This window comes from Mycteria americana, chromosome 17 (genome assembly GCF_035582795.1).
Source record: "Mycteria americana isolate JAX WOST 10 ecotype Jacksonville Zoo and Gardens chromosome 17, USCA_MyAme_1.0, whole genome shotgun sequence".
Lineage (NCBI taxonomy): Eukaryota > Metazoa > Chordata > Aves > Ciconiiformes > Ciconiidae > Mycteria > Mycteria americana.
Window position 1 is genome coordinate 7585318 of NC_134381.1, and position 18532 is coordinate 7603849.

General features: G+C 49.1%; 2 protein-coding genes across 5 annotated transcripts in view; one reads left to right on the top strand and one right to left on the bottom strand.

Annotated features, from left to right (window-relative positions):
* Positions 1–346: 346 nt before the first annotated feature.
* CRAT (carnitine O-acetyltransferase) lies at positions 347–17714 on the bottom strand. Of its 2 annotated transcripts, XM_075519583.1 has the most exons (15): positions 17519–17714; positions 15052–15143; positions 13393–13656; positions 12797–12915; positions 10520–10573; positions 9347–9512; positions 8582–8756; positions 7908–8086; positions 6756–6856; positions 6171–6290; positions 5515–5637; positions 5023–5158; positions 4476–4538; positions 3810–3947; positions 347–3235 (listed from the first exon to the last, which is right to left on the bottom strand). In XM_075519583.1, exons 1-15 carry the CDS (start codon positions 17697–17699, stop codon positions 3020–3022), a joined length of 2127 nt encoding a protein of 708 aa, XP_075375698.1. In that variant the 5' UTR covers positions 17700–17714; the 3' UTR covers positions 347–3019. The 2 variants fall into 2 exon arrangements, with proteins under 2 accessions (XP_075375698.1, XP_075375699.1); XM_075519584.1 differs by lacking the exon at positions 15052–15143 and having other exon boundaries at positions 17519–17653.
* A 266-nt stretch (positions 17715–17980) lies between these two features.
* The window catches only part of PTPA (protein phosphatase 2 phosphatase activator), a 29364-nt gene continuing 28812 nt past the window's right edge, over positions 17981–18532 (top strand). For 2 of the 3 annotated variants that reach the window (XM_075519591.1, XM_075519589.1), the window contains exon 1: positions 17981–18137. In XM_075519591.1, coding sequence (XP_075375706.1) covers positions 18113–18137 — 25 coding nt within the window. In that variant the 5' untranslated portion in view covers positions 17981–18112. The remainder of the gene's footprint in view (positions 18138–18532) is intronic. The other variant, XM_075519590.1, reaches the window with a different exon arrangement.

Genomic DNA, 18532 nt, shown 5'->3' on the forward strand with positions numbered 1-18532 from the left:
GCATGACATGGATTATGCTACCAAAACAGTATTTAACACAGCTAACCAGCAAAGCATGCAACACTACCAGGCTGTGTCATAAATTGCACTCATACCCCAAGAGTTATCTGAATATTTTCAGTCTATACATTTCTTAAATTATTTGTTCCAAATCGGTAGTTTTTCTGGAACTGAAGTTTCTTGTACTTAATGTGCCTTTAAGACAATGGGCATCTCTTGGTAAAACAATCGGAAACAGGGAGGAGAATAGTATTCAGTAAGTCAACACCAAAAAAATTAAGAAGGTATGAATCAGAAGAACATCACATTTTAGAACTTGTACAATAAGCAAAGACTTTTTAAAGAAAAAAAATCTTGTAATGATTTTGGTGTCCTTTCAAGCACTTCAATAATCAGCTTCATTCATCTGAATTTCAGCTGCTCCATGTATCATTAAGGATGCATTAAGTGGTTTACGAATCTTGTATTTGTTTCAATGTGGTAGTCCGCTTCTTGCAGCTGTACTCTGCTGAAGCTAGTGGGATATCCAGATTTAGATCCAGAATAGATCAATCCCATCTTCTGAGATACAGTCACAGCAGAGCATACTTCTGCTTAATCTTTAATAGGCACTTTCCTTTGAGAGCCTTCCCCTGTGAGGCAGAAGTAGAAAAGGGCCAGTCTCAAATACTTAAGTGGCAATACTGTAGCATCAGTGGTTGAAGGCATTGCAGACAGGGAAAAATAACTCATCCCTTAGCAACAGAGGTTGATCAGTACGGGGGGAGGATTACTTTGGCAAAAGGAATATTTTTTTCAATGTAAAAGGCTCCATAAACCCAGATGTTATTCCAGCAAGGTTTGGTCTTTTATGTAGTATTTACACAATCACTTACACCATGATAATACTGAGTATCCTCTTGCAGTTTTCAGTCTAATTCATACAGAGGAGTCAACAGAGCAGGGATGCGTGCTCGCAGGTTTGTAGTGCTCCTATTGGTTTTTTTAGACTATCTCACTCCATTCAGGATTCTTCTAAAAGATCAACTAAATCCATGTAGATGATGTGACAGTGGCAGTTCATACAATCACTGGCTGTGCAGGTGAGTTTCAGTTAAATTTTTTTAAGGTTTGTTTAGGTACAAGATAGAAGCTTTGAAATAACATCCTTTTAGGAAAAAATGCAGTAGCGTTGGCTTGTGTCTTTCAAGAAGCAAGTTAGAATGAATTTTTTTTCTTTTACTTTAAACAGATTTAGTGCAAATTTCTTCATATACGTTCACCAAGGCACTTTGATCATGTCCCTTGCTGTTCTATGATCAGAAAAGGAGTAATTATGATCAAGTATTTCCCTGTAACAAAACAGGCCATCAGACTCCTAATGCTTCTTGTTTATGGTGATGTCCCAGCAGCCACGTCTTGAAGGGTGTGCAATTTAAATATTAAATTCCTTTTGCAGAAATAGCACTAGAATGCTTCATTACCATATAGCTTTACTAAATACAAGTATAGTCAGGAGCTTGCATTCTGGCAGATTCATTGGAAGTAGTGCTTACAAAAATTCCTATGCTAAAATTGTATGTTATTGTTTTATATATAATCTTTTACTGTCTCAAGTTTGTCAACTGAACATGAAAACACTATCATGAGATCATTCTCTCACAGAATAGAGCTGGCACAAATCTGAGTAACACTGCAGTAAGAAAAAACTTAAGAGTGGCAGAAAGGGTGCAGTACTGTTACTGCAGGAGCAAGGGCTGCCACAGTGGACAAACATTGACAGTGCCTGCATGCTCTGGGCTTTCTTCCTGCTTTTCAAGACTTTCTGCCTTGTTAAAGCAGAGTGATGCGAAAGAAGCATGATTCTGTACCTGTTTTTCCTTTGGCTCTAATGGATTTGAACTCTGGGAGCCAGAAACAGAAGTATGTCCTGGAGTTCCTGATCAGAAACATTCTTATTTGTCCACAAGTTAGGCATAACACATTATGCACAAATATGTTCTTTCTGAAAGCAAGGTATAAAACCACATTGGGTTAACATGTGTGCCCTGATGGAGACTAGGCACGTGGCCTTCTGGGTAGTAAACAGAAGGTCAGCATCTGTTTCTTTTCCTCAATTCCAAAGAAAGGTAGAGTGAAGCAAGTGTCCTGCTAAATGCATAGGCAATCCCTTCTCATGTCTCCAAATGTTAAGGTACATAAAGCCAAAGCTAGCCAAACCTGTGTGAGAGAAGTTTTGTGGGAGCTTTGTGGGGGAAAAAGCTTTACGCTGAGCCTGAAGCTCCATGGCTAGGACCACAACAGCAAGCTTAACAAAAAGCCCAGAACAACAACAAAAATACCTTAAGTTTGTAGCAAATGATATTCTGTTGTTAATAGGGTCAGTGCAACAGAAAGGAGATCCCAGCATCCTAAAACCAGGGGAAGGGTACATGCCCAGGCTTGTAAAGCATGTAATGGTCGGAGTGCCTGGGATAAGTAGTGCCGTGCACTCTAATGAGCCTGGATCTGCTCTGACTTAAGAATTTCTCCCCTTGCCAAAATTCAATGGTGACGTTTTGCTGGAGCAGCAGAAAAATCTTCAGTCAAGTTTGAAAGATGCTGCAGTCTTCAGAAGACTAAACCAGTGAAAAGACTTGGTCTTACAGCAGTTCCATCATATAATAAAACATTCCCTGCTTTTCCTGGAGAACTACCTTCCTCACCAAATGGATTTAGATACTGGGTAAGGACTGTGCTTTCTGTATTCCTTTACAGTAAGTTCCATAAAAATCATATTTCAGTCCTCTTTGAGGACACGAAGGTGCACTTTGCATTGATGGCAGAGGACCAGTCAGTTCTACTTTGGCTTAAGACAGTGTGTCCTCTCACCACTAATATCTGTGGATGACTATTCTGTAACCTCTTGCTGAAAACAAATGGTAGATGTCCTCCTAGGTTCCAGGGTAAGCTGTCCCCGCAATCATTTTCTGAGGAACTGGGAACTTCAGTGCATGAGGGAGAGCCCCTTTAGTTGGGGGTTTTGCATCATGTTTGCCTATTACAGTTTGGATTTGGGAGTGGACTGGAGCAAGATCCTCATGTCTAGCAGTGCTTTCTCAAGATAATGTGCCATTTGGGCTGCGTTTGTGTCAGCACAGCTGTTGAATGCTGAAATTGCAAAGTTGATGTGTTCATCCATAGGGTTGTAACAGATTCCATAGCCATCTGGAACCACCGGACCAAAACACATCACACAGTCTGTCTTTGCTGGGACCTGTGGAGACAATGTGATTAAAAACTTCTAACTAGCCAGAGAGAAATGTAGCCATCAAATGCTAACAGCTCTGTCAACAGCAGAAGAAACTGCCATCTCATGAAAATGCGCTAGAAGAGGGCCTTTTTGGTCAGATCCACCTACCGCCACACACATGCTGGATTCTGCCATTTAGTATCAATGTGTTTTCCTATGCATTTGCAAAGGAGTACTTCTCCCCAAGATAAGCTTGTAGTAAGTCACAAGCAGAACTATATCAGTAAGAATCACAGCACAGCAGATGAATGTAAAGCTATTCTGGCAGCTAACTTCAATTGCTATCACTTGCAGGTAGACACCAAACACTTCTGGTGACCTTGGCCTTGGTTATGCTGGTGTTTTACAGGGTTGAGGGGGACTGGGGCAGCTATAATATCAGATCTGCAGCTTTATGGGATTGGTAGGAGGCTTAAAAATTTCTGTCCCCAAATGAAGATTAGTTTCAAACAGAAGGAAATGAGGGAGAAATGCAGAGAAGAAAGGCAATGAAAATGAACAAAGAGAGCGTTTCTGTCTTTGCTCAGATGAGTCCTACCTGGCTGGTGGAGAGATTGAAGTGCATTGCAACAGCATATGCTGTGTCCATGAACAGTTCAGGCATGCTCACTAGGTCCTCAATAGCCTGAAGCTTCAAGCCTAAGAGGTGGCGGTCTATTGCATTGCCCCTTATTGCCTGTAAGGAAGGAAGACTAGATGAAAGCCTGTCTAGCAGGCAAGTGAGCAAAATGATAAATTTCTTTGGGTTAAAGACAAAAAGCACTTCTAAGAAATCTCTAAATGTTCAGTTAGAAGGAAACTAGATCTTGCCTTTAGGACCAATAGTCAGTCTTGTTTGCAAGGACTGTGAAATTAAACACGCAGTGGAACCGACCTTACAGTTCCTGCCTATGGGCTCTCTCTGGTTTACGGGGTCCTCATGCAACTTTGGCATTTATCAGCAACAGTGACAGTGAGAACTGAAGCTATTTTCATATTTGATTCTCTTCTTTAGGTCAGTCACAAGGGACACTTAAACCACTAGCTAGAGAGAAAGCATTCAGCCCGTGGCCTAGAGCACTGTCAGATCAGATTTAGACCTATTGCAACAGCACTAATGGCCACATTGCTGTGTCAGCAGAGAAAGCTCTTAAGGTCTTGTCTTTCACCAGAACCCTCATTTGCTATGTAAATCCCCAATTCTGTCTGCATAGAGGACACTCACCATATCAGTGTATTCCCTGTGGGCCTGGGTAGCTCTCCTCAGCAAGTCTGTTTTCTCCTGGTCCTGAGAACACACAGATCTGTCTGTAAGTTTCTCTGCAGAATGAAACACCTCATTTTGGCTGTTCCTCTAGGATGGAGGGCATTTCTGCCTTGTGTCTCTATACTAGACTAATTTTTAGATTTACTAGATTTCATGTTTAAATCATTTTGTTTGGCTGCGTTACTTCATTCTGAATGGAGTTCTCCATCCATCAGTAGCAGAACTTAGTTTGAGTAGCTAAACATACTTTTAGAAGGGACATACTTCTTTCTGGTGGGATTAAAAATGTCCACATGTTGTTTCCCAGGCTTTCAATACACGTGAAAGGAAAGCCAAATGAGACCCAAGGTGTGTAATTATGTACTCCAAGCTATGTTTTAGCTCAGCTTCATATCGGGTGCAGTTCTGCTTAGCTGAAACCAGCTGACACAGGGTTAGCCAAATAAGCAGTTTTCCTCTCTTTCTGGAGTGGAGTCCTCTTACTCCACTTCTTTGAGATCCTCACCGATTTGTCAGGGCTGTCCATTGATTGCACAAACTTAAGAGAGTCTACAGAAGTGGAGCGGATGGTGTCTGTGCGGCCCAGGCGGAACATCCTTAGCGATGCACTCTCATACGTGGCACAGGCATGGCCGTACATCCTGTAAGACGGAGAAGAAAGTCACGGAAGTGAGTTTGTCCTGAGAGGAATGGCCTCTTGTGAAGCAGAAGAACTGGGGGGAAGGGGAAGACTTTACGTGAGTGCGTCCCATTGACAGTTGATCTCTGATGCTTCCTTACTACGATGGTACAAACACAGAGGGGTTAATCTCACCTGTTGCTTGGCAGCTGCCACAAGTGAGATCTGCTGTTCAGCCCCAGTGCATGGGGAAAACATTGGACTTAGGAAGCAGGCCATAGCAGCCTGCGAGAGACTTGTCTGTGATGCCTTTTATCAAGCTCACGTATTTGAGTCTGATGGTGAAGAGGTTGAGAAGCTACCTATTGGTGGTCTTACCTGTAATATGCTAGCTGCAAGGCCAGCTGGATAAAAGCATCAGGACTTATCTTCTCTGACTTGGGGAAGGTTTTGCCGTATTGATGAAAGACCATGACTTTGACATCCAGGTCTTCGACCATTCTGCAAGGAAAGGAAGAGGAAGTGTTCCTTTGCCTGTTGCTTGTTCTTGTAACATAAAGGTATGGACTTTGCTTTCACAAGGCTCAGAGAGAACAGGCTATTTGGATCTCGTCTACGCAGGGACAGAGAGCACCTAGTCACACACAGGCTTGTTTGGGCAGCACTATGGAGATGAGCTTTCTTGGCCACTACTGAAAATCTTCACCAGCTTAGATGGGGGTGTGTGTGTGTGTATGCTCTAGTATCCCTAGAGAGATCCAGTAAAGCCTTGCTCTTTCTCAGTGAAGTGGGATGGATCAGCAATTACCCCCTTCCAGCACCTTTGACTTGATTCCTGGCAGGTGGCTTTAGTGTGCTTTTCAGCTAGGTTCAATGTTGTTGGGAAAGTCACTGGGTGTGACTTTCCCAGTTCCCGAAATCACTGGGAAAAATCCCTGGCTGCAGTGGGGGAAGCATCATTTAAACCACTGACGCATTCCAAAGGGGGACATGAATTAGTCACTCACCAGACCTCTCCACTGCTTCATACTTACATGTTGAGGTTCTGCTTTGCCTTCTCTATGTCGTTCTTGATTTCTGGGGTGATGTTAAACCGCAGCTTTTTGGGCATTGGCAATGGAGTCATGGGCGATCTTACCAGCTCAGGTTTCTTCCTGCATAGAGAAATGATTATGTTTAACCAGACCTTTAACATGAGGCTCAGCTAACCACACCGGCGCCTGGGTAGAGATGCACAGGAGGTCTTCCCTAACACCTTGTGACACTAGCCACAGGCTGAAAAATTTCTTCACAGTGCCATTACAGTGTTTTTTGAAGGGTATCAATGAAATGTCTACTGCACCTTCTGCCCAAAAGAAACACCTCTCCCAAGCAAAAGTCCTGTTACTCTGAACAGTGTAATTCCCTGAGAATGGAAGCAGTAGCAAAACTTACCAGACTAGCTTGGCCACTCAATTCTCTTCACGAATACAAGAACTGCAATTCCTAATTAGCATACCACTACCCTTTCTCCAGAACAAATGCCTAGGAGGTGAGCTGTGAAGAGGCATGTTCTTGGGGAGCAGGTGGTTTAAAACCTATCTCCAATGCTGAGGAAAAGTAGAGGAGGCAGGACTCACGTGTGCTCCACGATGTGATCCAGAAGAGCAACAATGGGTGGGCCTTCTGAGGGAGCGTGTTCGTATACAAGACCACAGGAGCCATCTTCAGCAATGATGAACTGTGGGAGAAGCATGAGAGGACAGTGTTGAAGACAGACATCCTGTGTGGGAAGCAGGAGCTGTCCAGGGAGATCTTAGTATCTCACTGCTTTGTATCAGAACGGACAGTGATCCTATCCTTGCACACTGGAAAGGTAACACAAAGGTCTCATTTAGCAGAACAGCAACGGAAGCCTTTCAGCAGGCCTAGAAGATCTGATAGCACTGTTAGAGTTTTGCAAAATTAACTGGATAAGAGTGTGCCTGATAGATATGTTGGTGTGCTCAGTGTCCTGGCAATACAGAGTGGTTCAAGGGGTTTGATTTACTTAGACGCACACATAATACAGGAATAATATCACCATGTGCTGGCTTACCCTTACTTTTCAATTAGCTGGAACATCTAAGCTTTATCCCATCAATGAAGAGTTCCAAATAGGAACAAAATGGCTGAAAACATTATGCAGAGTTCAGCAGATATGAGAAGAATCTTTTAAAGCACCGTTGCTACTATCCACAAGCCAGGATACACCAACTAATGAAGGAGAAGCTCAAATAGCAGCTGCTGTTGAAGGCTCTTGACAAGACTGAATGCAGAAGAGATCAGAGGGTTGCCATGGGATGGCAGCTGATGTTTGAAAAAACAAAACAAAAAAGCCATTGGGCAGCTTCTGGCAGAAACAGGAAAAGTGACAAGCCTAGGGGAGATACAAGGAACAGACCTCCCTACGTTTGGGCTGCCTCTAAGCAGATGAGGCATTGTTCACCACAGGCAGAAAATTGATTTACAAGGAACACAAAGAACTGCTACACTGAATAAGCGTGGGCAGAGGCAATGAAAGAAACAAAAGTCCCTGAGGCAGGAATGAGTGCTTGTGGTGACTGCAAGGGAAACTATAGGATCTCATACTGTCAGCCACCACGCCTTGTCTCCCCTATTTCTCCACTCTTTTGATACGAGGGAAAACTTCCTGCAAAAGCTCTCTGGGATTTCTTGGACCTTTGTAGTCTCAGGAAAAAGCATCTCCTCCAGACCCATATCTTCAGTATCTTTAGACCATCAGCACTTACTTGAAGGGTTTTGTCAAACCATCGGTTCCCACTGTTCCAGCGACTGCCTCCACCATGCAGCATCTGAGCGGCCACACGGCTCTTATAGATGTCCTCGGAGACCCGTGGCATAGGTGCATCAAGGCAGACAGTGCAAATGCTCTTCTCAATTGTGCGCACAGATTCCTTGTTGGTCTTATCTAGGAGAGAAATGAACAGCAAATGAGAAACGGGAATTGAAAAACTTGCATTTAGTTGGAGGGAGATTTAAATTTGAAAGAGAAGGTTTGAAGGACCGAGGGTGGTTGGGTTCCCATTGCACCTCAATGCAATATTGGTCATTTAGGGGTGAATATAGTAATTAACATTGTAGCCAGCTGGGTTGTTACAGATGTGAACGTGCTGCATTCACCCTCCTTTTTTCATGGTTCTTACATCCCACCCATTTGCAAGGCAACAAACTCTAGGATTTCAGGTCTAACAAACCAAGGTTCAGACTTCACCTGTGTACCTTCTAAAACAGAAATAACAATATTTTGCAATGAAATCAAGTTTCTTCTTTGAGGTGGAAAGCTCACGTTATCTGCCCAGAACAAACTTCCAAAGGAAGGAACTGAGCAGAGCACAGTGGTGAGGTTGGTAGTTCAAGCAGTCATGGTGTTTGTTAGCACTTGCATGTTAGGGGCTCTCCAGACCTTTCAGAAGGTTGTTGTAGGCTTTTGCCCAGCTGTTTCGGTGGTTGGTGGTGAGGATCCCAATAGGTTCTTTGTTTGTTTGGAGGGAGGTGTTCCATATCTTCTCCAGCTGAATGAAGAGCTGGTCAGTGGTAAGGGGACTTCCATCACTGTTGTAAACATCCAGCTCAAAGAACTGAAGGTGAGAAGAGCAGACAAGGACAGAGACAGAACATGAGAGAAGATCTTTATTGTCCAGCCCCAGAAACAGGGAGCAGCCACTTTGAGGAGGTAAGACCTGACCTAAGAACTCAGCTTGTAAGTAGACCTTTGAAAGATGCTCAGAATTGAGAGACCCAAGTCCAGCTTCCCTTTGCAGGGCATACAGTCCAGGTTTTAAGAAGCTCAGAAACCATGATAATGAGGGCCAAAACATACGAGGAATTCCCATTTCTGAGACTCGCCCATAGCGGTAGGGTTTGTTATCCAATTTCCACTTGGAATTTCCAATTCCAGACACAATCTCTGGGTTTTGAGAGACAGGAATTGCAGGGCAAGAAACAGAGGAAGAGAGTGTTTTTCTGCCTTGTAGTCTTGCTCACACATGGCAATCCCAGCTGTTGGCCAGCTAAGGCCAAAGGGGATAAAGGGAGCAGGAACGAATCCCTGGTGACGCAGACCTTGTGGGCAGAGAATTCTGTTGTTCCCTTTCCTCTGGACCATGGCTAGCTGAAAGGGACACCTGCACCTAAATGAACCTCCTCGAAAGCTCAGGAGCTGCCATACCTGGAAGTTGTGAACCACTGTGATGTGTCTGGACTGCTTTTTGCCTTTGGCATAGTTGACAATGGAGTCCCGCTTGGGCCCGGGAATGCGGCAGGATGAGAGGATCTGGTAGTACTGGTTCATGCAGAGGGGCTTCCCACCCATGTACTCCACTGGGAGGGTCTCGCTGGAGACACAGCAAGGTAAGGAGGAAGGGGAGGAGAAAACACAGCAGTGAGAAGGCCTGCACTCCCCACACAAGACAGGCACAGGCTCAGCTATGCAGCTCCTGTCACTCACTCCAGCAAGACCTAAATGTGTTGGTGCTGGCGGTATAAAAAAGGGGCCATCCTTCCCCATTCCTCCCAGCTTTCTTAGTAGGGACTACAAAAAATGTCTGTTTGCCAGCCTTTCATTTGGGAAGGGGAAAAGCACTATCTTCTCTGTAACACCAGAGATATAGATCTCTGGACCTACTACATAGCTTAGCACACACTATGGTGTCTGCAGAGGAGAATCCAGTGAAATGGCAGAAAGAGGTTTTCAGCTATAATCTTGAGTGGTGGGTGTCTGATATGCTATCTGTGACTCATGAACTAGACCGGGACTCACTCGATCACTTGAGCAGTCATATTCCAACTACCCTTCTCACGGTTGGCCCTGAGCCTTGTCTGAATTTGGATGTAAAGGTGTGATGTTGGTAATGTGTTGGTAAACATATTTTTGGAATATAAATAAGGCATGTTCAGCAGAGGTTTGTTGGTGATCAGAAGAAAAGGGATAGGGAGGAACAAGTTTCTCTAGAGCTCATCCCGTCTAGCTGGCAGATGAGAAACACCAGAAACCCAAAAGGAGAGAAACAAATTCCTGCTGCCTGAGCTGTAACTTGTTCTGTGGGCAAACAAAAGTATGTAGCTCCACAGGACTGTCAGTCGGGCTTACTCCCTCTAAACACATACACGTGCCAATGAAAGTATTAACGTAAACAAAGAACATGAAGAAAGAAAAGTAAATTTGGTTTTTTTCCAGTGGTGGTGACCTTGGCAGTGAGCAGTGATGTTGATTACAATATCTCTTTTCAAATATATGCTGTCTACTCTTGCCTTTCTATTTGGAAGAGAGATTTATAGACTAGGCTCAGCCTCTCTATGACAGTACAGAACATGTGAGAAGTCTGGAGGGTCACTAACTCACTTGTCAATCATGGTCTTGAAATCCAGGATGCCCTCGATCAGCTTGGCAGCAAACCTGGAAAAATACCAAATGTAACAAGTTGAGATTCAAACGGAGAACATCTGGGGCTGAAGAACTAGCTGAGGAGGGCTAGCAGAGCTGCTCTCTGCTCCTGAGAAAGTTCAGCCTTTCTGCCAAGCCCCATTGTGCCCATCTCTGGTTAGCTGATACAACCACTCTGGGGCTGTGACTTGAGATTGCTGGATAGTCCTACCATGTAATGCTTTCTTTTTTTATGTATCTTACCGTATAACCAAGGAACTCTGGACAACTTCCAAGAAAGCAGCGTTCAGTCCAGATGCATAAATGACCCTCTAACAGCAGCATTTTTTACTGACGTGTCGCGATTTTATCACACCCTAGTTCTGAGTCTTAGCATTAAAACAGCACAGAGAAAAAGGGGATTTCTGCCCTTCCCTGGCCAGGGGCCACCTCTGAGTTTCAAGCTAAGACATGACTGTATCTCCTTGCATCCAAGACTCACCACTGTTGACTTAGTTCCTACCCGATGAATGTTCTGCTGCTAATGCAACTCTTAAGAGCGTTCCTCTGGCATTGAGGGATCTGAAACAAATGCAGGCACGCTGCATGCGGACACCGAGGTGTTGTGTTTACCAGGATCAACATAAACACTGCCAATGCCAACTCCCAGCAGGGAGGGAGGCTGTGACAAGCCACATCAAACTGCTTAGCTTGGGAGTGACAGGTTGGCTTACTCTGACCTGGGAGCTCCCACCCATGCATGGGAGGAAGGAAGTCACGGTGACAAGAGGTTGCAGTCAGCTGAGCTTCAAAGGCTTTCAAAATGGTGCGAGCATTTGGCATTTGCAGGCACTGTCATCTAGTTTTGCTCAGCCTACCCATCCCTAGTAAAGATCAAAGGATGTAACTTCAAGAACCTAAGGGCTCTTAAACAAATAAGGCATCCCGCTAAGTAGTTTTCAATGAAAATTTCCCAGCCTTATTGCAAAACCTGAGGAAGTAAAACAGCTGGAAAACAACAGTGAGAGGGTCTGTGTACCTTTCCAGAGGGCAAAGAGCCTGGGAGCAGAGTTAGGCTTGAGGGGGAGGCTAGCTGACCTGTTTTTGGCCAGCAGTGTTGCCAGATTAAGGAATGGAGAACACTTTCTAAACTTTGCCTTCTGGTTTCTGAAGCTTTAGTCTCAAGCCACGCTGTCAAACTTCTTTCTGCAGCCACAAACTATACAAACATGCATTTAAATTGTATTTTACATGGGAGCTCAGATTCTCAGGGAGCTGCTCGATTCCACTGGCTGGGGCACTAGTAGCGCTCCAGATCTTATCTTCTATTTGCATAACTTGAGCGTGAATAATATGAGAAAGAGCTTTCGAAGACATTTGTCTAGTCTTGCACTGTCCCCGTAAGGCTCACCCTCTGCACCCCTGCTCAGGTGTAGCCAAGGGAGTGGAAGGGAGGATTTGTTCTCAGCCTCACTGCTCCCTTGGCTGGTACTTTTGATCAGTGATGACTGATAACTGTGACAAAGGTAACCCTGCACAAAGGTCAATGCCGAAGTTTTGCAGGTGGATTTAACACGGACATAGTGGTGGTTAAAAATTAATGGGAGCCCACAAGGAAGAGAGGACATGGCAGGGTTTGATTGCAAGGAAAAAGTGGGGGTGGAGGGAGGCCGGTGACTCTTAAGTCTTCCAAACCATAAATCTGCAAGTGAAATGACACAACAGGGGACAGTCCCCTGCAGGAACAGACTGACTAATAGTCCCTGTAGCAGGTTCCCCCATCCCTTTAAACTAACAAACTCCAGAGGCATTTCTGGTTGGTCTCCCTTACGTGCCTGGGCTAGTTTTTATGCCTCCTTTAACTGCACACACAATCTTAGTGCCTTGTCGTTTTTAGTGTGTCAGATATATCCTCACAATGCCTCCAGCCAGCAATGTGGCCCTCTTGCAATGAAGACCTGTGCTAGAGCAAAGACCACGACCTAGGTTTTTAGTCCTGGTCTAGTACCTGAGCCACTGGACTCTTCGGTTTTCCCTCTTGATGAAATATTTACTCTGGTGCAACCAGGAGTCTCCTTACAGCCTGGCAGCCTTTCCTTATCTGTACAGCCCTCCTGCACAGCACAGACAGCTATCAAACTTGGGGACCACATGCTAATTACTCTCTTTTCCAATCAGCTTGAACACCCTCCTCTGTGTCCAGCAGAGATAGCTCATCCCATCTGAAACCTAGGGGAAGGTAGAAAAGGACTTTACCTGAGCTGACCTTGTCGATCCAGAAAATCCTGCTTAGGTAAAACCACACCTGGGCTGGAGTGAACCACAACTGGCAGGCGATACTCCAGGTAAGCTGTCTTCAGCCACCAGTCTGAGAGCTGGGATGGAGAAAGGCAACATGCAGGCATGGCGTCTGCTGCTGTTTGACCCAAGCCCAGCTAAACGGTCTCAGCATCCTGCCCCCAGTTCTGTCCCACGCTTTGCAAACTGTTTGGGTTTTATGCTTTGCACGTGGAAGGGTAGAGGGGGATTTGAGCAAGGCAGTGTGGGCTCTTGGTGCAGGGCTCGAGCAGAGGGTTTCCTTCAACTTCCTGGGGCAGCTGAGTGATGCTAACAGGTTAGAGGCTTCAGCAGCCACAGGCAGGGTCAGCGAATCCCTGTTCTGCCATAAATCTCCCTGCTCACCCAAGTCCTGGTGAGGAGCTTGCACAGCTCAGGGAGGTCGGCAGCAGACTGGTCATGAAGGTGATGCCATAAAAACACAGGTGCCAGTGGATGCAGCCAGGACATTGGAGAGGCGTGCATCAGACCTCCACCCTCCCTAACCAGAGCCTGGGGCCAGAGTCCCGACCTACCCAGTTCTCTGTTTTCTTGGCTCTTCTTTCCAGGCCTTTCTGCAGCCTCTCCCCAACACCTCCCGGCTTGCGGAACTCAGCCACCAGCTCCTGCGTGTGGTTCAGCTCCTCCTCGCTGATGATGGGCTGCAGGGCCAGCAGGTAGCGGTCCAGCGTTTGCTGGAGCGGCGGCACGGGGAGATGGGGCAACGCTTCCTGATGAAGTTGGAATCTGCCTGGGATCTTGCCTAAAGCTGTCGGCTTCAGCAGGCCATAGGGCCTGGCCTGCAAAGCACAGAGCAAATGTCGAGACAAAACTTCCCCCCGATTTGCACAAGGTAGCAAATAACCTGGATCTAGGAGTCTCCATTCCAACCTGAGGGCACACAGATGTCTGAGCATGGGAGCAGAGCACACAAAGCGCAAACACAAGGCGCAGGTTTACTGATTGCATGCTAGAGATTGTTGTAGGACATCCAGAAAAGCTGCAAAAGAGAAACTTGATCTCCCAAGATACTGGTTCTCAGCTTGTCAGAGGGAACGCTGCCAGGATAATGATACATCTCCCACTTCCTGGGCACCTTCCAGATGAGCGTCTCCATGTGTTCGACAAAGTCAAACCCTTCCATCCCGTGGTAAGTGGGAAGAAAGTAAGTCGTGAAAGAAATACTCATCTTGTGTACTGTCAGAAACTGTTTCATTACTTCTTACAACAGCATAAGGCTAGAAAGTTAAGCAGAACCCTTGTGCCAAACCAAACTACCCTTTGGACTTTGAAGAGGCAGAATTGAGATAAGTTTGGGGCAGGATTAAAATGTCTCTTCTCTCACTGGCCAGGGATCGTACATCACCAGCGATGGTCAGGGAAGGAGTGGCTGTGATGTGTAGGCCCTGGGGCAACGCTCCTTGATGCTGGTGAACCTTCCTGTTACTGGAGGACCCAGCTATATTAAGAGAACCTCTATCCAGTTGTACCAGTATGGGACTGGCCAAATTACAGATGCCTTTGGAGAGGGAACAGGGAGAACTGTTCAGGAAATTGTGGGTGATGCCAACAGGCTCCTGGGATCCGACGGGGTCATATGGGAGTGAAAGCCTTAGAAAGCACCATACCATTTCCCTGGGCAGAGAAATGAAACGGAGCAAACCCAGTTGCTAACCAGGAAATTAACTTGCCAGTTTTCCCTCAAAAGAACAACAACATCCTCTTGGGTGAACAGGGTTGGACACCCTTTGGCTTGAAGATGTTTAAATTGTACTTGAGAGGTTTTGAGTTCCCTCTGCCCCCCCCCCTCTGTTGGATCTACTGAATCAGACACTCTCCTACAGGACTCCGGACGTTGCATCCTCAGTGCACTGGGGATGCAAAGTCAATGATAACATGCCCTTTGATTTCCATGGCAATGAGAAAATAGCTGTCCCCCCACCTCCTCCCAGCAGTTAAGCACAGAGAAGAAGAAAGAAAGAGCTAAATCTGCAAGGTGACAAAGCCTCTGCGTGGTGCTGAGCCCCCAGAGACAATGCTCTATGCTCTTTGTAGGACCTGGCAAGAACTATGGGATCAAGATTTGGAGAAGAAATGTTAAAAACAAGAGAAGGGGGAATTACTGAAGCATTAAAGGAGAGTGGGGCTGGGAAGAAATGAAGGGTGTTAATCATGGCAGTGTGGGCATACTGTACCTTCTCTCCTTGCTTCTGCTTCCTATCCATGGCTGGGAGGACAGAAAAGATCGTAAACCTCTCTCTCGGCCTGTCTCGGTTTCCTCTTCCACCTGACAATGTGCTGCCCGTGCAGGGCGTCACCTCATTAGCAAACTGCCACATGACTGCTCTGATCAGAGGGCTCAAGGCCAGACACAGGCCTGGGAGAGGAATGGGTATAATCAGACCGTCAGGCTGCACCAACTGCCATGAAGGCACCCGTCTGGGAAGCCCTCCCGTGGCCACTGACCGTCAGCCCTGCATTGCCCGGTGTCGGTGCTTGCTGATCGGTACTGCGTGGGCAGAGTCCCTCTCTGATCGATAGCTCTGGGCCTCCAGCCATGGCAGAAGTGAAGGTGCTGGGGACATTGTTCCCTCAGCCTTTGCCTGGACCATGAAACTACAGCTGCTGTTGTGAGAGAAGCCTGAATATCAGGCAGAAGAGACCCCAGTTTACATCCTGGAAGCAGGTGACGCTGTGGGCTATCCTAGATGGGACAAGCTGCATGGAGGACTTATGCAGAAAATGGGGAATTTAGTCCCTTTGCTCAGGCAAAGGTGGCCAGAGGGTGTCAGATGAGGCCAGCTCTCCAGCAGGAACTGGACAGTGACCCAGCATCGCTGTAGGTGATGGTAGGATTAGTTGGAGATGGGAACAAATTCAGTTTGGGGCTAAATTTTAACTGCCCTCACGCCCCATGCATGTGTAGTCATTACTGCAAGCTGAGACTTTGGGGAGTTCTGGGTTCTCAACCCTTAAAAAAAAATAAAATAGGTATCTCCAAAGCAGGGCAACAACAGAACTGTGCAGTCACAAGGAATATCACCCCCTCCTTCGTGTCTAATCGATTGAGGGGCAGACAAGCACAGTCTTCTACATAGTTAAGATCAAGTATGATGATTCCAAACAAACAGTTTCAGATTTTCCCTGGGGTAACGGTGAAAATCCCAAACCAAATTAATTGAAAACACTGCACGTTAAAACGTGGAGTGGATTTGTATCTTTCCTCTTTTATGTCCTCTGCTTGTTTGGTTTGAGGTCAAACTCAAGCGTTTGGTGGGAGGAGGAATAGCGATCGCAGCTGAACAGAGGCGGCAGCTGGCAGCAAACAGAGCAAACAGTCCACCTTTCCCCACAAGCAACAGGGAAAACGAACACCAGCGGAGAGCGGGGCGTGCAGACGTGGCCAGCTCGCGGGCTGGCATCGCTCCTGAGCCACGTTCCAACGCGGCAGATGACCTTTTCCAGAGCCTGCAAAGCTGGTGGGAAATCCACCTGCAGCCTGGGGCTGGGGCGCAGGAGGAATTTCAGAGCAGTGTCTGATTCCCAGGATGGCCACAACGTTTAGTGTCAGATGACAGAGGTTTGTCTTTTTCTTTTCTTTTTAAATTAAAAGCTGGAGACCCCCTCAAGCCCAGAGCCAACCAGCCCTGCCTGGCCCCTGAGAAAGCGTCTCAGGGAGTGAATCCATCGTGTAGCTGCTGTCATGCCGCTCTGCCTCCTCCTCCCCCGGGATCCATCGGTGTTTGCAATAAACAGTTGCTAAGACCAGGCGCGGGGCTGACGGCTCTCCCGCCTGTGTAGCCTTCCCCCTGCTTGCGGGGAAAGGCGTGTTTTAAAGGCGAAGCCTGCAGCCACAGAGAGCTGCTACTTGGGCTTCTCTCGCCCCTGACCAGCCACGGCCAGCATCCACCTTCCCTGCTGTCATCCAGCCCCAAGCCCTCCATCTCTGACAGCTCTGGTGACCGCTCCACCGCGCAGCGCTGCTTGTGAAGAAACCTTCACACTGCTTGCGTGTGAAGAAACCATGGATGGGAGAATTAACTTCAGCAACGTCCCTGCCCGCCACCCGGGATGAGCAGTGCTCTCGTGGCTCGCCCAGCGGTGGCCGAGCCCCTTCCACCCCTCCTCGCAACCAGGATCCTCGTCCAAGAGAAACGCGTGCCTGCAGGTGCCTTCATCACCGTCCTTATGGGCCTAACCGGGGAAGCTCTGCTTCTCCTCCATGTTTAGGGAGCGGAGCCGGGCCCCCACAGCAGCGATGCCACGGATCGGGCCACGGCGGGCCTTTGTGCCGCGCCCTTGCGGTGCCATCTCCTCCCCTGCCCCTTCTAAACGCCTCCGGGCAGGCGGAAGCGGCGGACCCGGCCCGTGACACCCGTCCGGCGGGGCCTGGCCCAGGCCCGCGCCCAGGTCGCCGCTGACCGCCGGCGGCTCCTGCCCGTTGTCGAGGCCCGGGGCTGGCCGGGCGCCGTGTGCCACCTGCCCGGCACGGGGAAGCCCCCGGGGCCACCCGGCCCGTTGTCGGCCCGACGGCGGGTGGCGCGGCCCGGTCGTCATCTCACGCGTCCCGTCCCGTCCCGTCCCGTCCCGTCCCCGACCCGCTGGAGGCCCCCCCGGTGTCCCCCGCGGCGCCCCCGCCCTCGGAACGCGGCTGGCACTTACCGCAGCCCTCGCCACGAAGGCCAGCATGGCTCCGCGCCTGCCCGCGGCCCCGGCCCCGGCCGCCGCCCGCCGCAAGGACACCGGCGACACCGGGCGCCGCCGCCCCGCCGCCCCGCTCGGCCGCCAGGGGGCGGGGCCGCCCCGCCGCCATCTTGGAGCGGGGCGAAGCCCGCACCGCCATCTTGGGGAAGGGCAGAGTCCCGCTGCAAGGGGAGTGAGCGCCGCGGCCGGTGCCGAAGCGGGGCTGCCGGTCTTCTGCCGGCCGCCTTTTCCGGGAGTTGGTGAGAAGAGTCCTCCCGCCCGCCGAGGCACGCCTCCTCTCCACTCCGCGCACACCTACTCCTCACGGCGCCGCAGCGCCCCACACAAACATGGCCGCCCTACGTCCCTGTGTGGGCAGAGGAAGCCGTGCCCCGTACAAACATGGCAGCATGGGCCACGACGGTGGCCGGGAGGGGCCACGCCACCGGCTGACAGCCCCGGGAGCGACGGGGCCGGGAGGCGTGCCCTGCTCAAAGATGGCCGCCGGCGGCTTCGGCGTGTCCGGAGGTGAGAGGTGAGGGGTGGCAGCGGCGGTGGCCGGGCTCCGGGAAGATGGCAGAGAGCGAGCGGCGGGCAGGTGAGGGGCGGCCGGGGCGGGGCGGGGGCGGCTCCGGGGCCTTCTGGGCTGGGGGCTGCGCCCGGGGCCCTTGAGGGGTGTCTGCGGGGCCGGGGTGTCAGGCCCGGGGTGTGCGGGGGGATGGGCCGCTGGGCCGCATGCTGCATGGGGGTCCTTGGGCCGGGGGCGCCGGGCCCCAGGCTGCGGGGGGGGGCAGGGGGGCGACGGCAGCGAGCGCCCGGGCCTGTGGCGGGGTGAGGCGGGGAGAGGCTTTGCTGAGGTTACGAAGGGGCCCCGGAGCCCCCTGACCCTCGGCCGGGTGGGGCAGGAAGCCCCGGCACCAGCGGCCACCCGGCCCCACTCCGGGCTGAGGCCTGCTGGGCCGTGAGCTGCCGGCACGGTTAGGGCCTGACCCC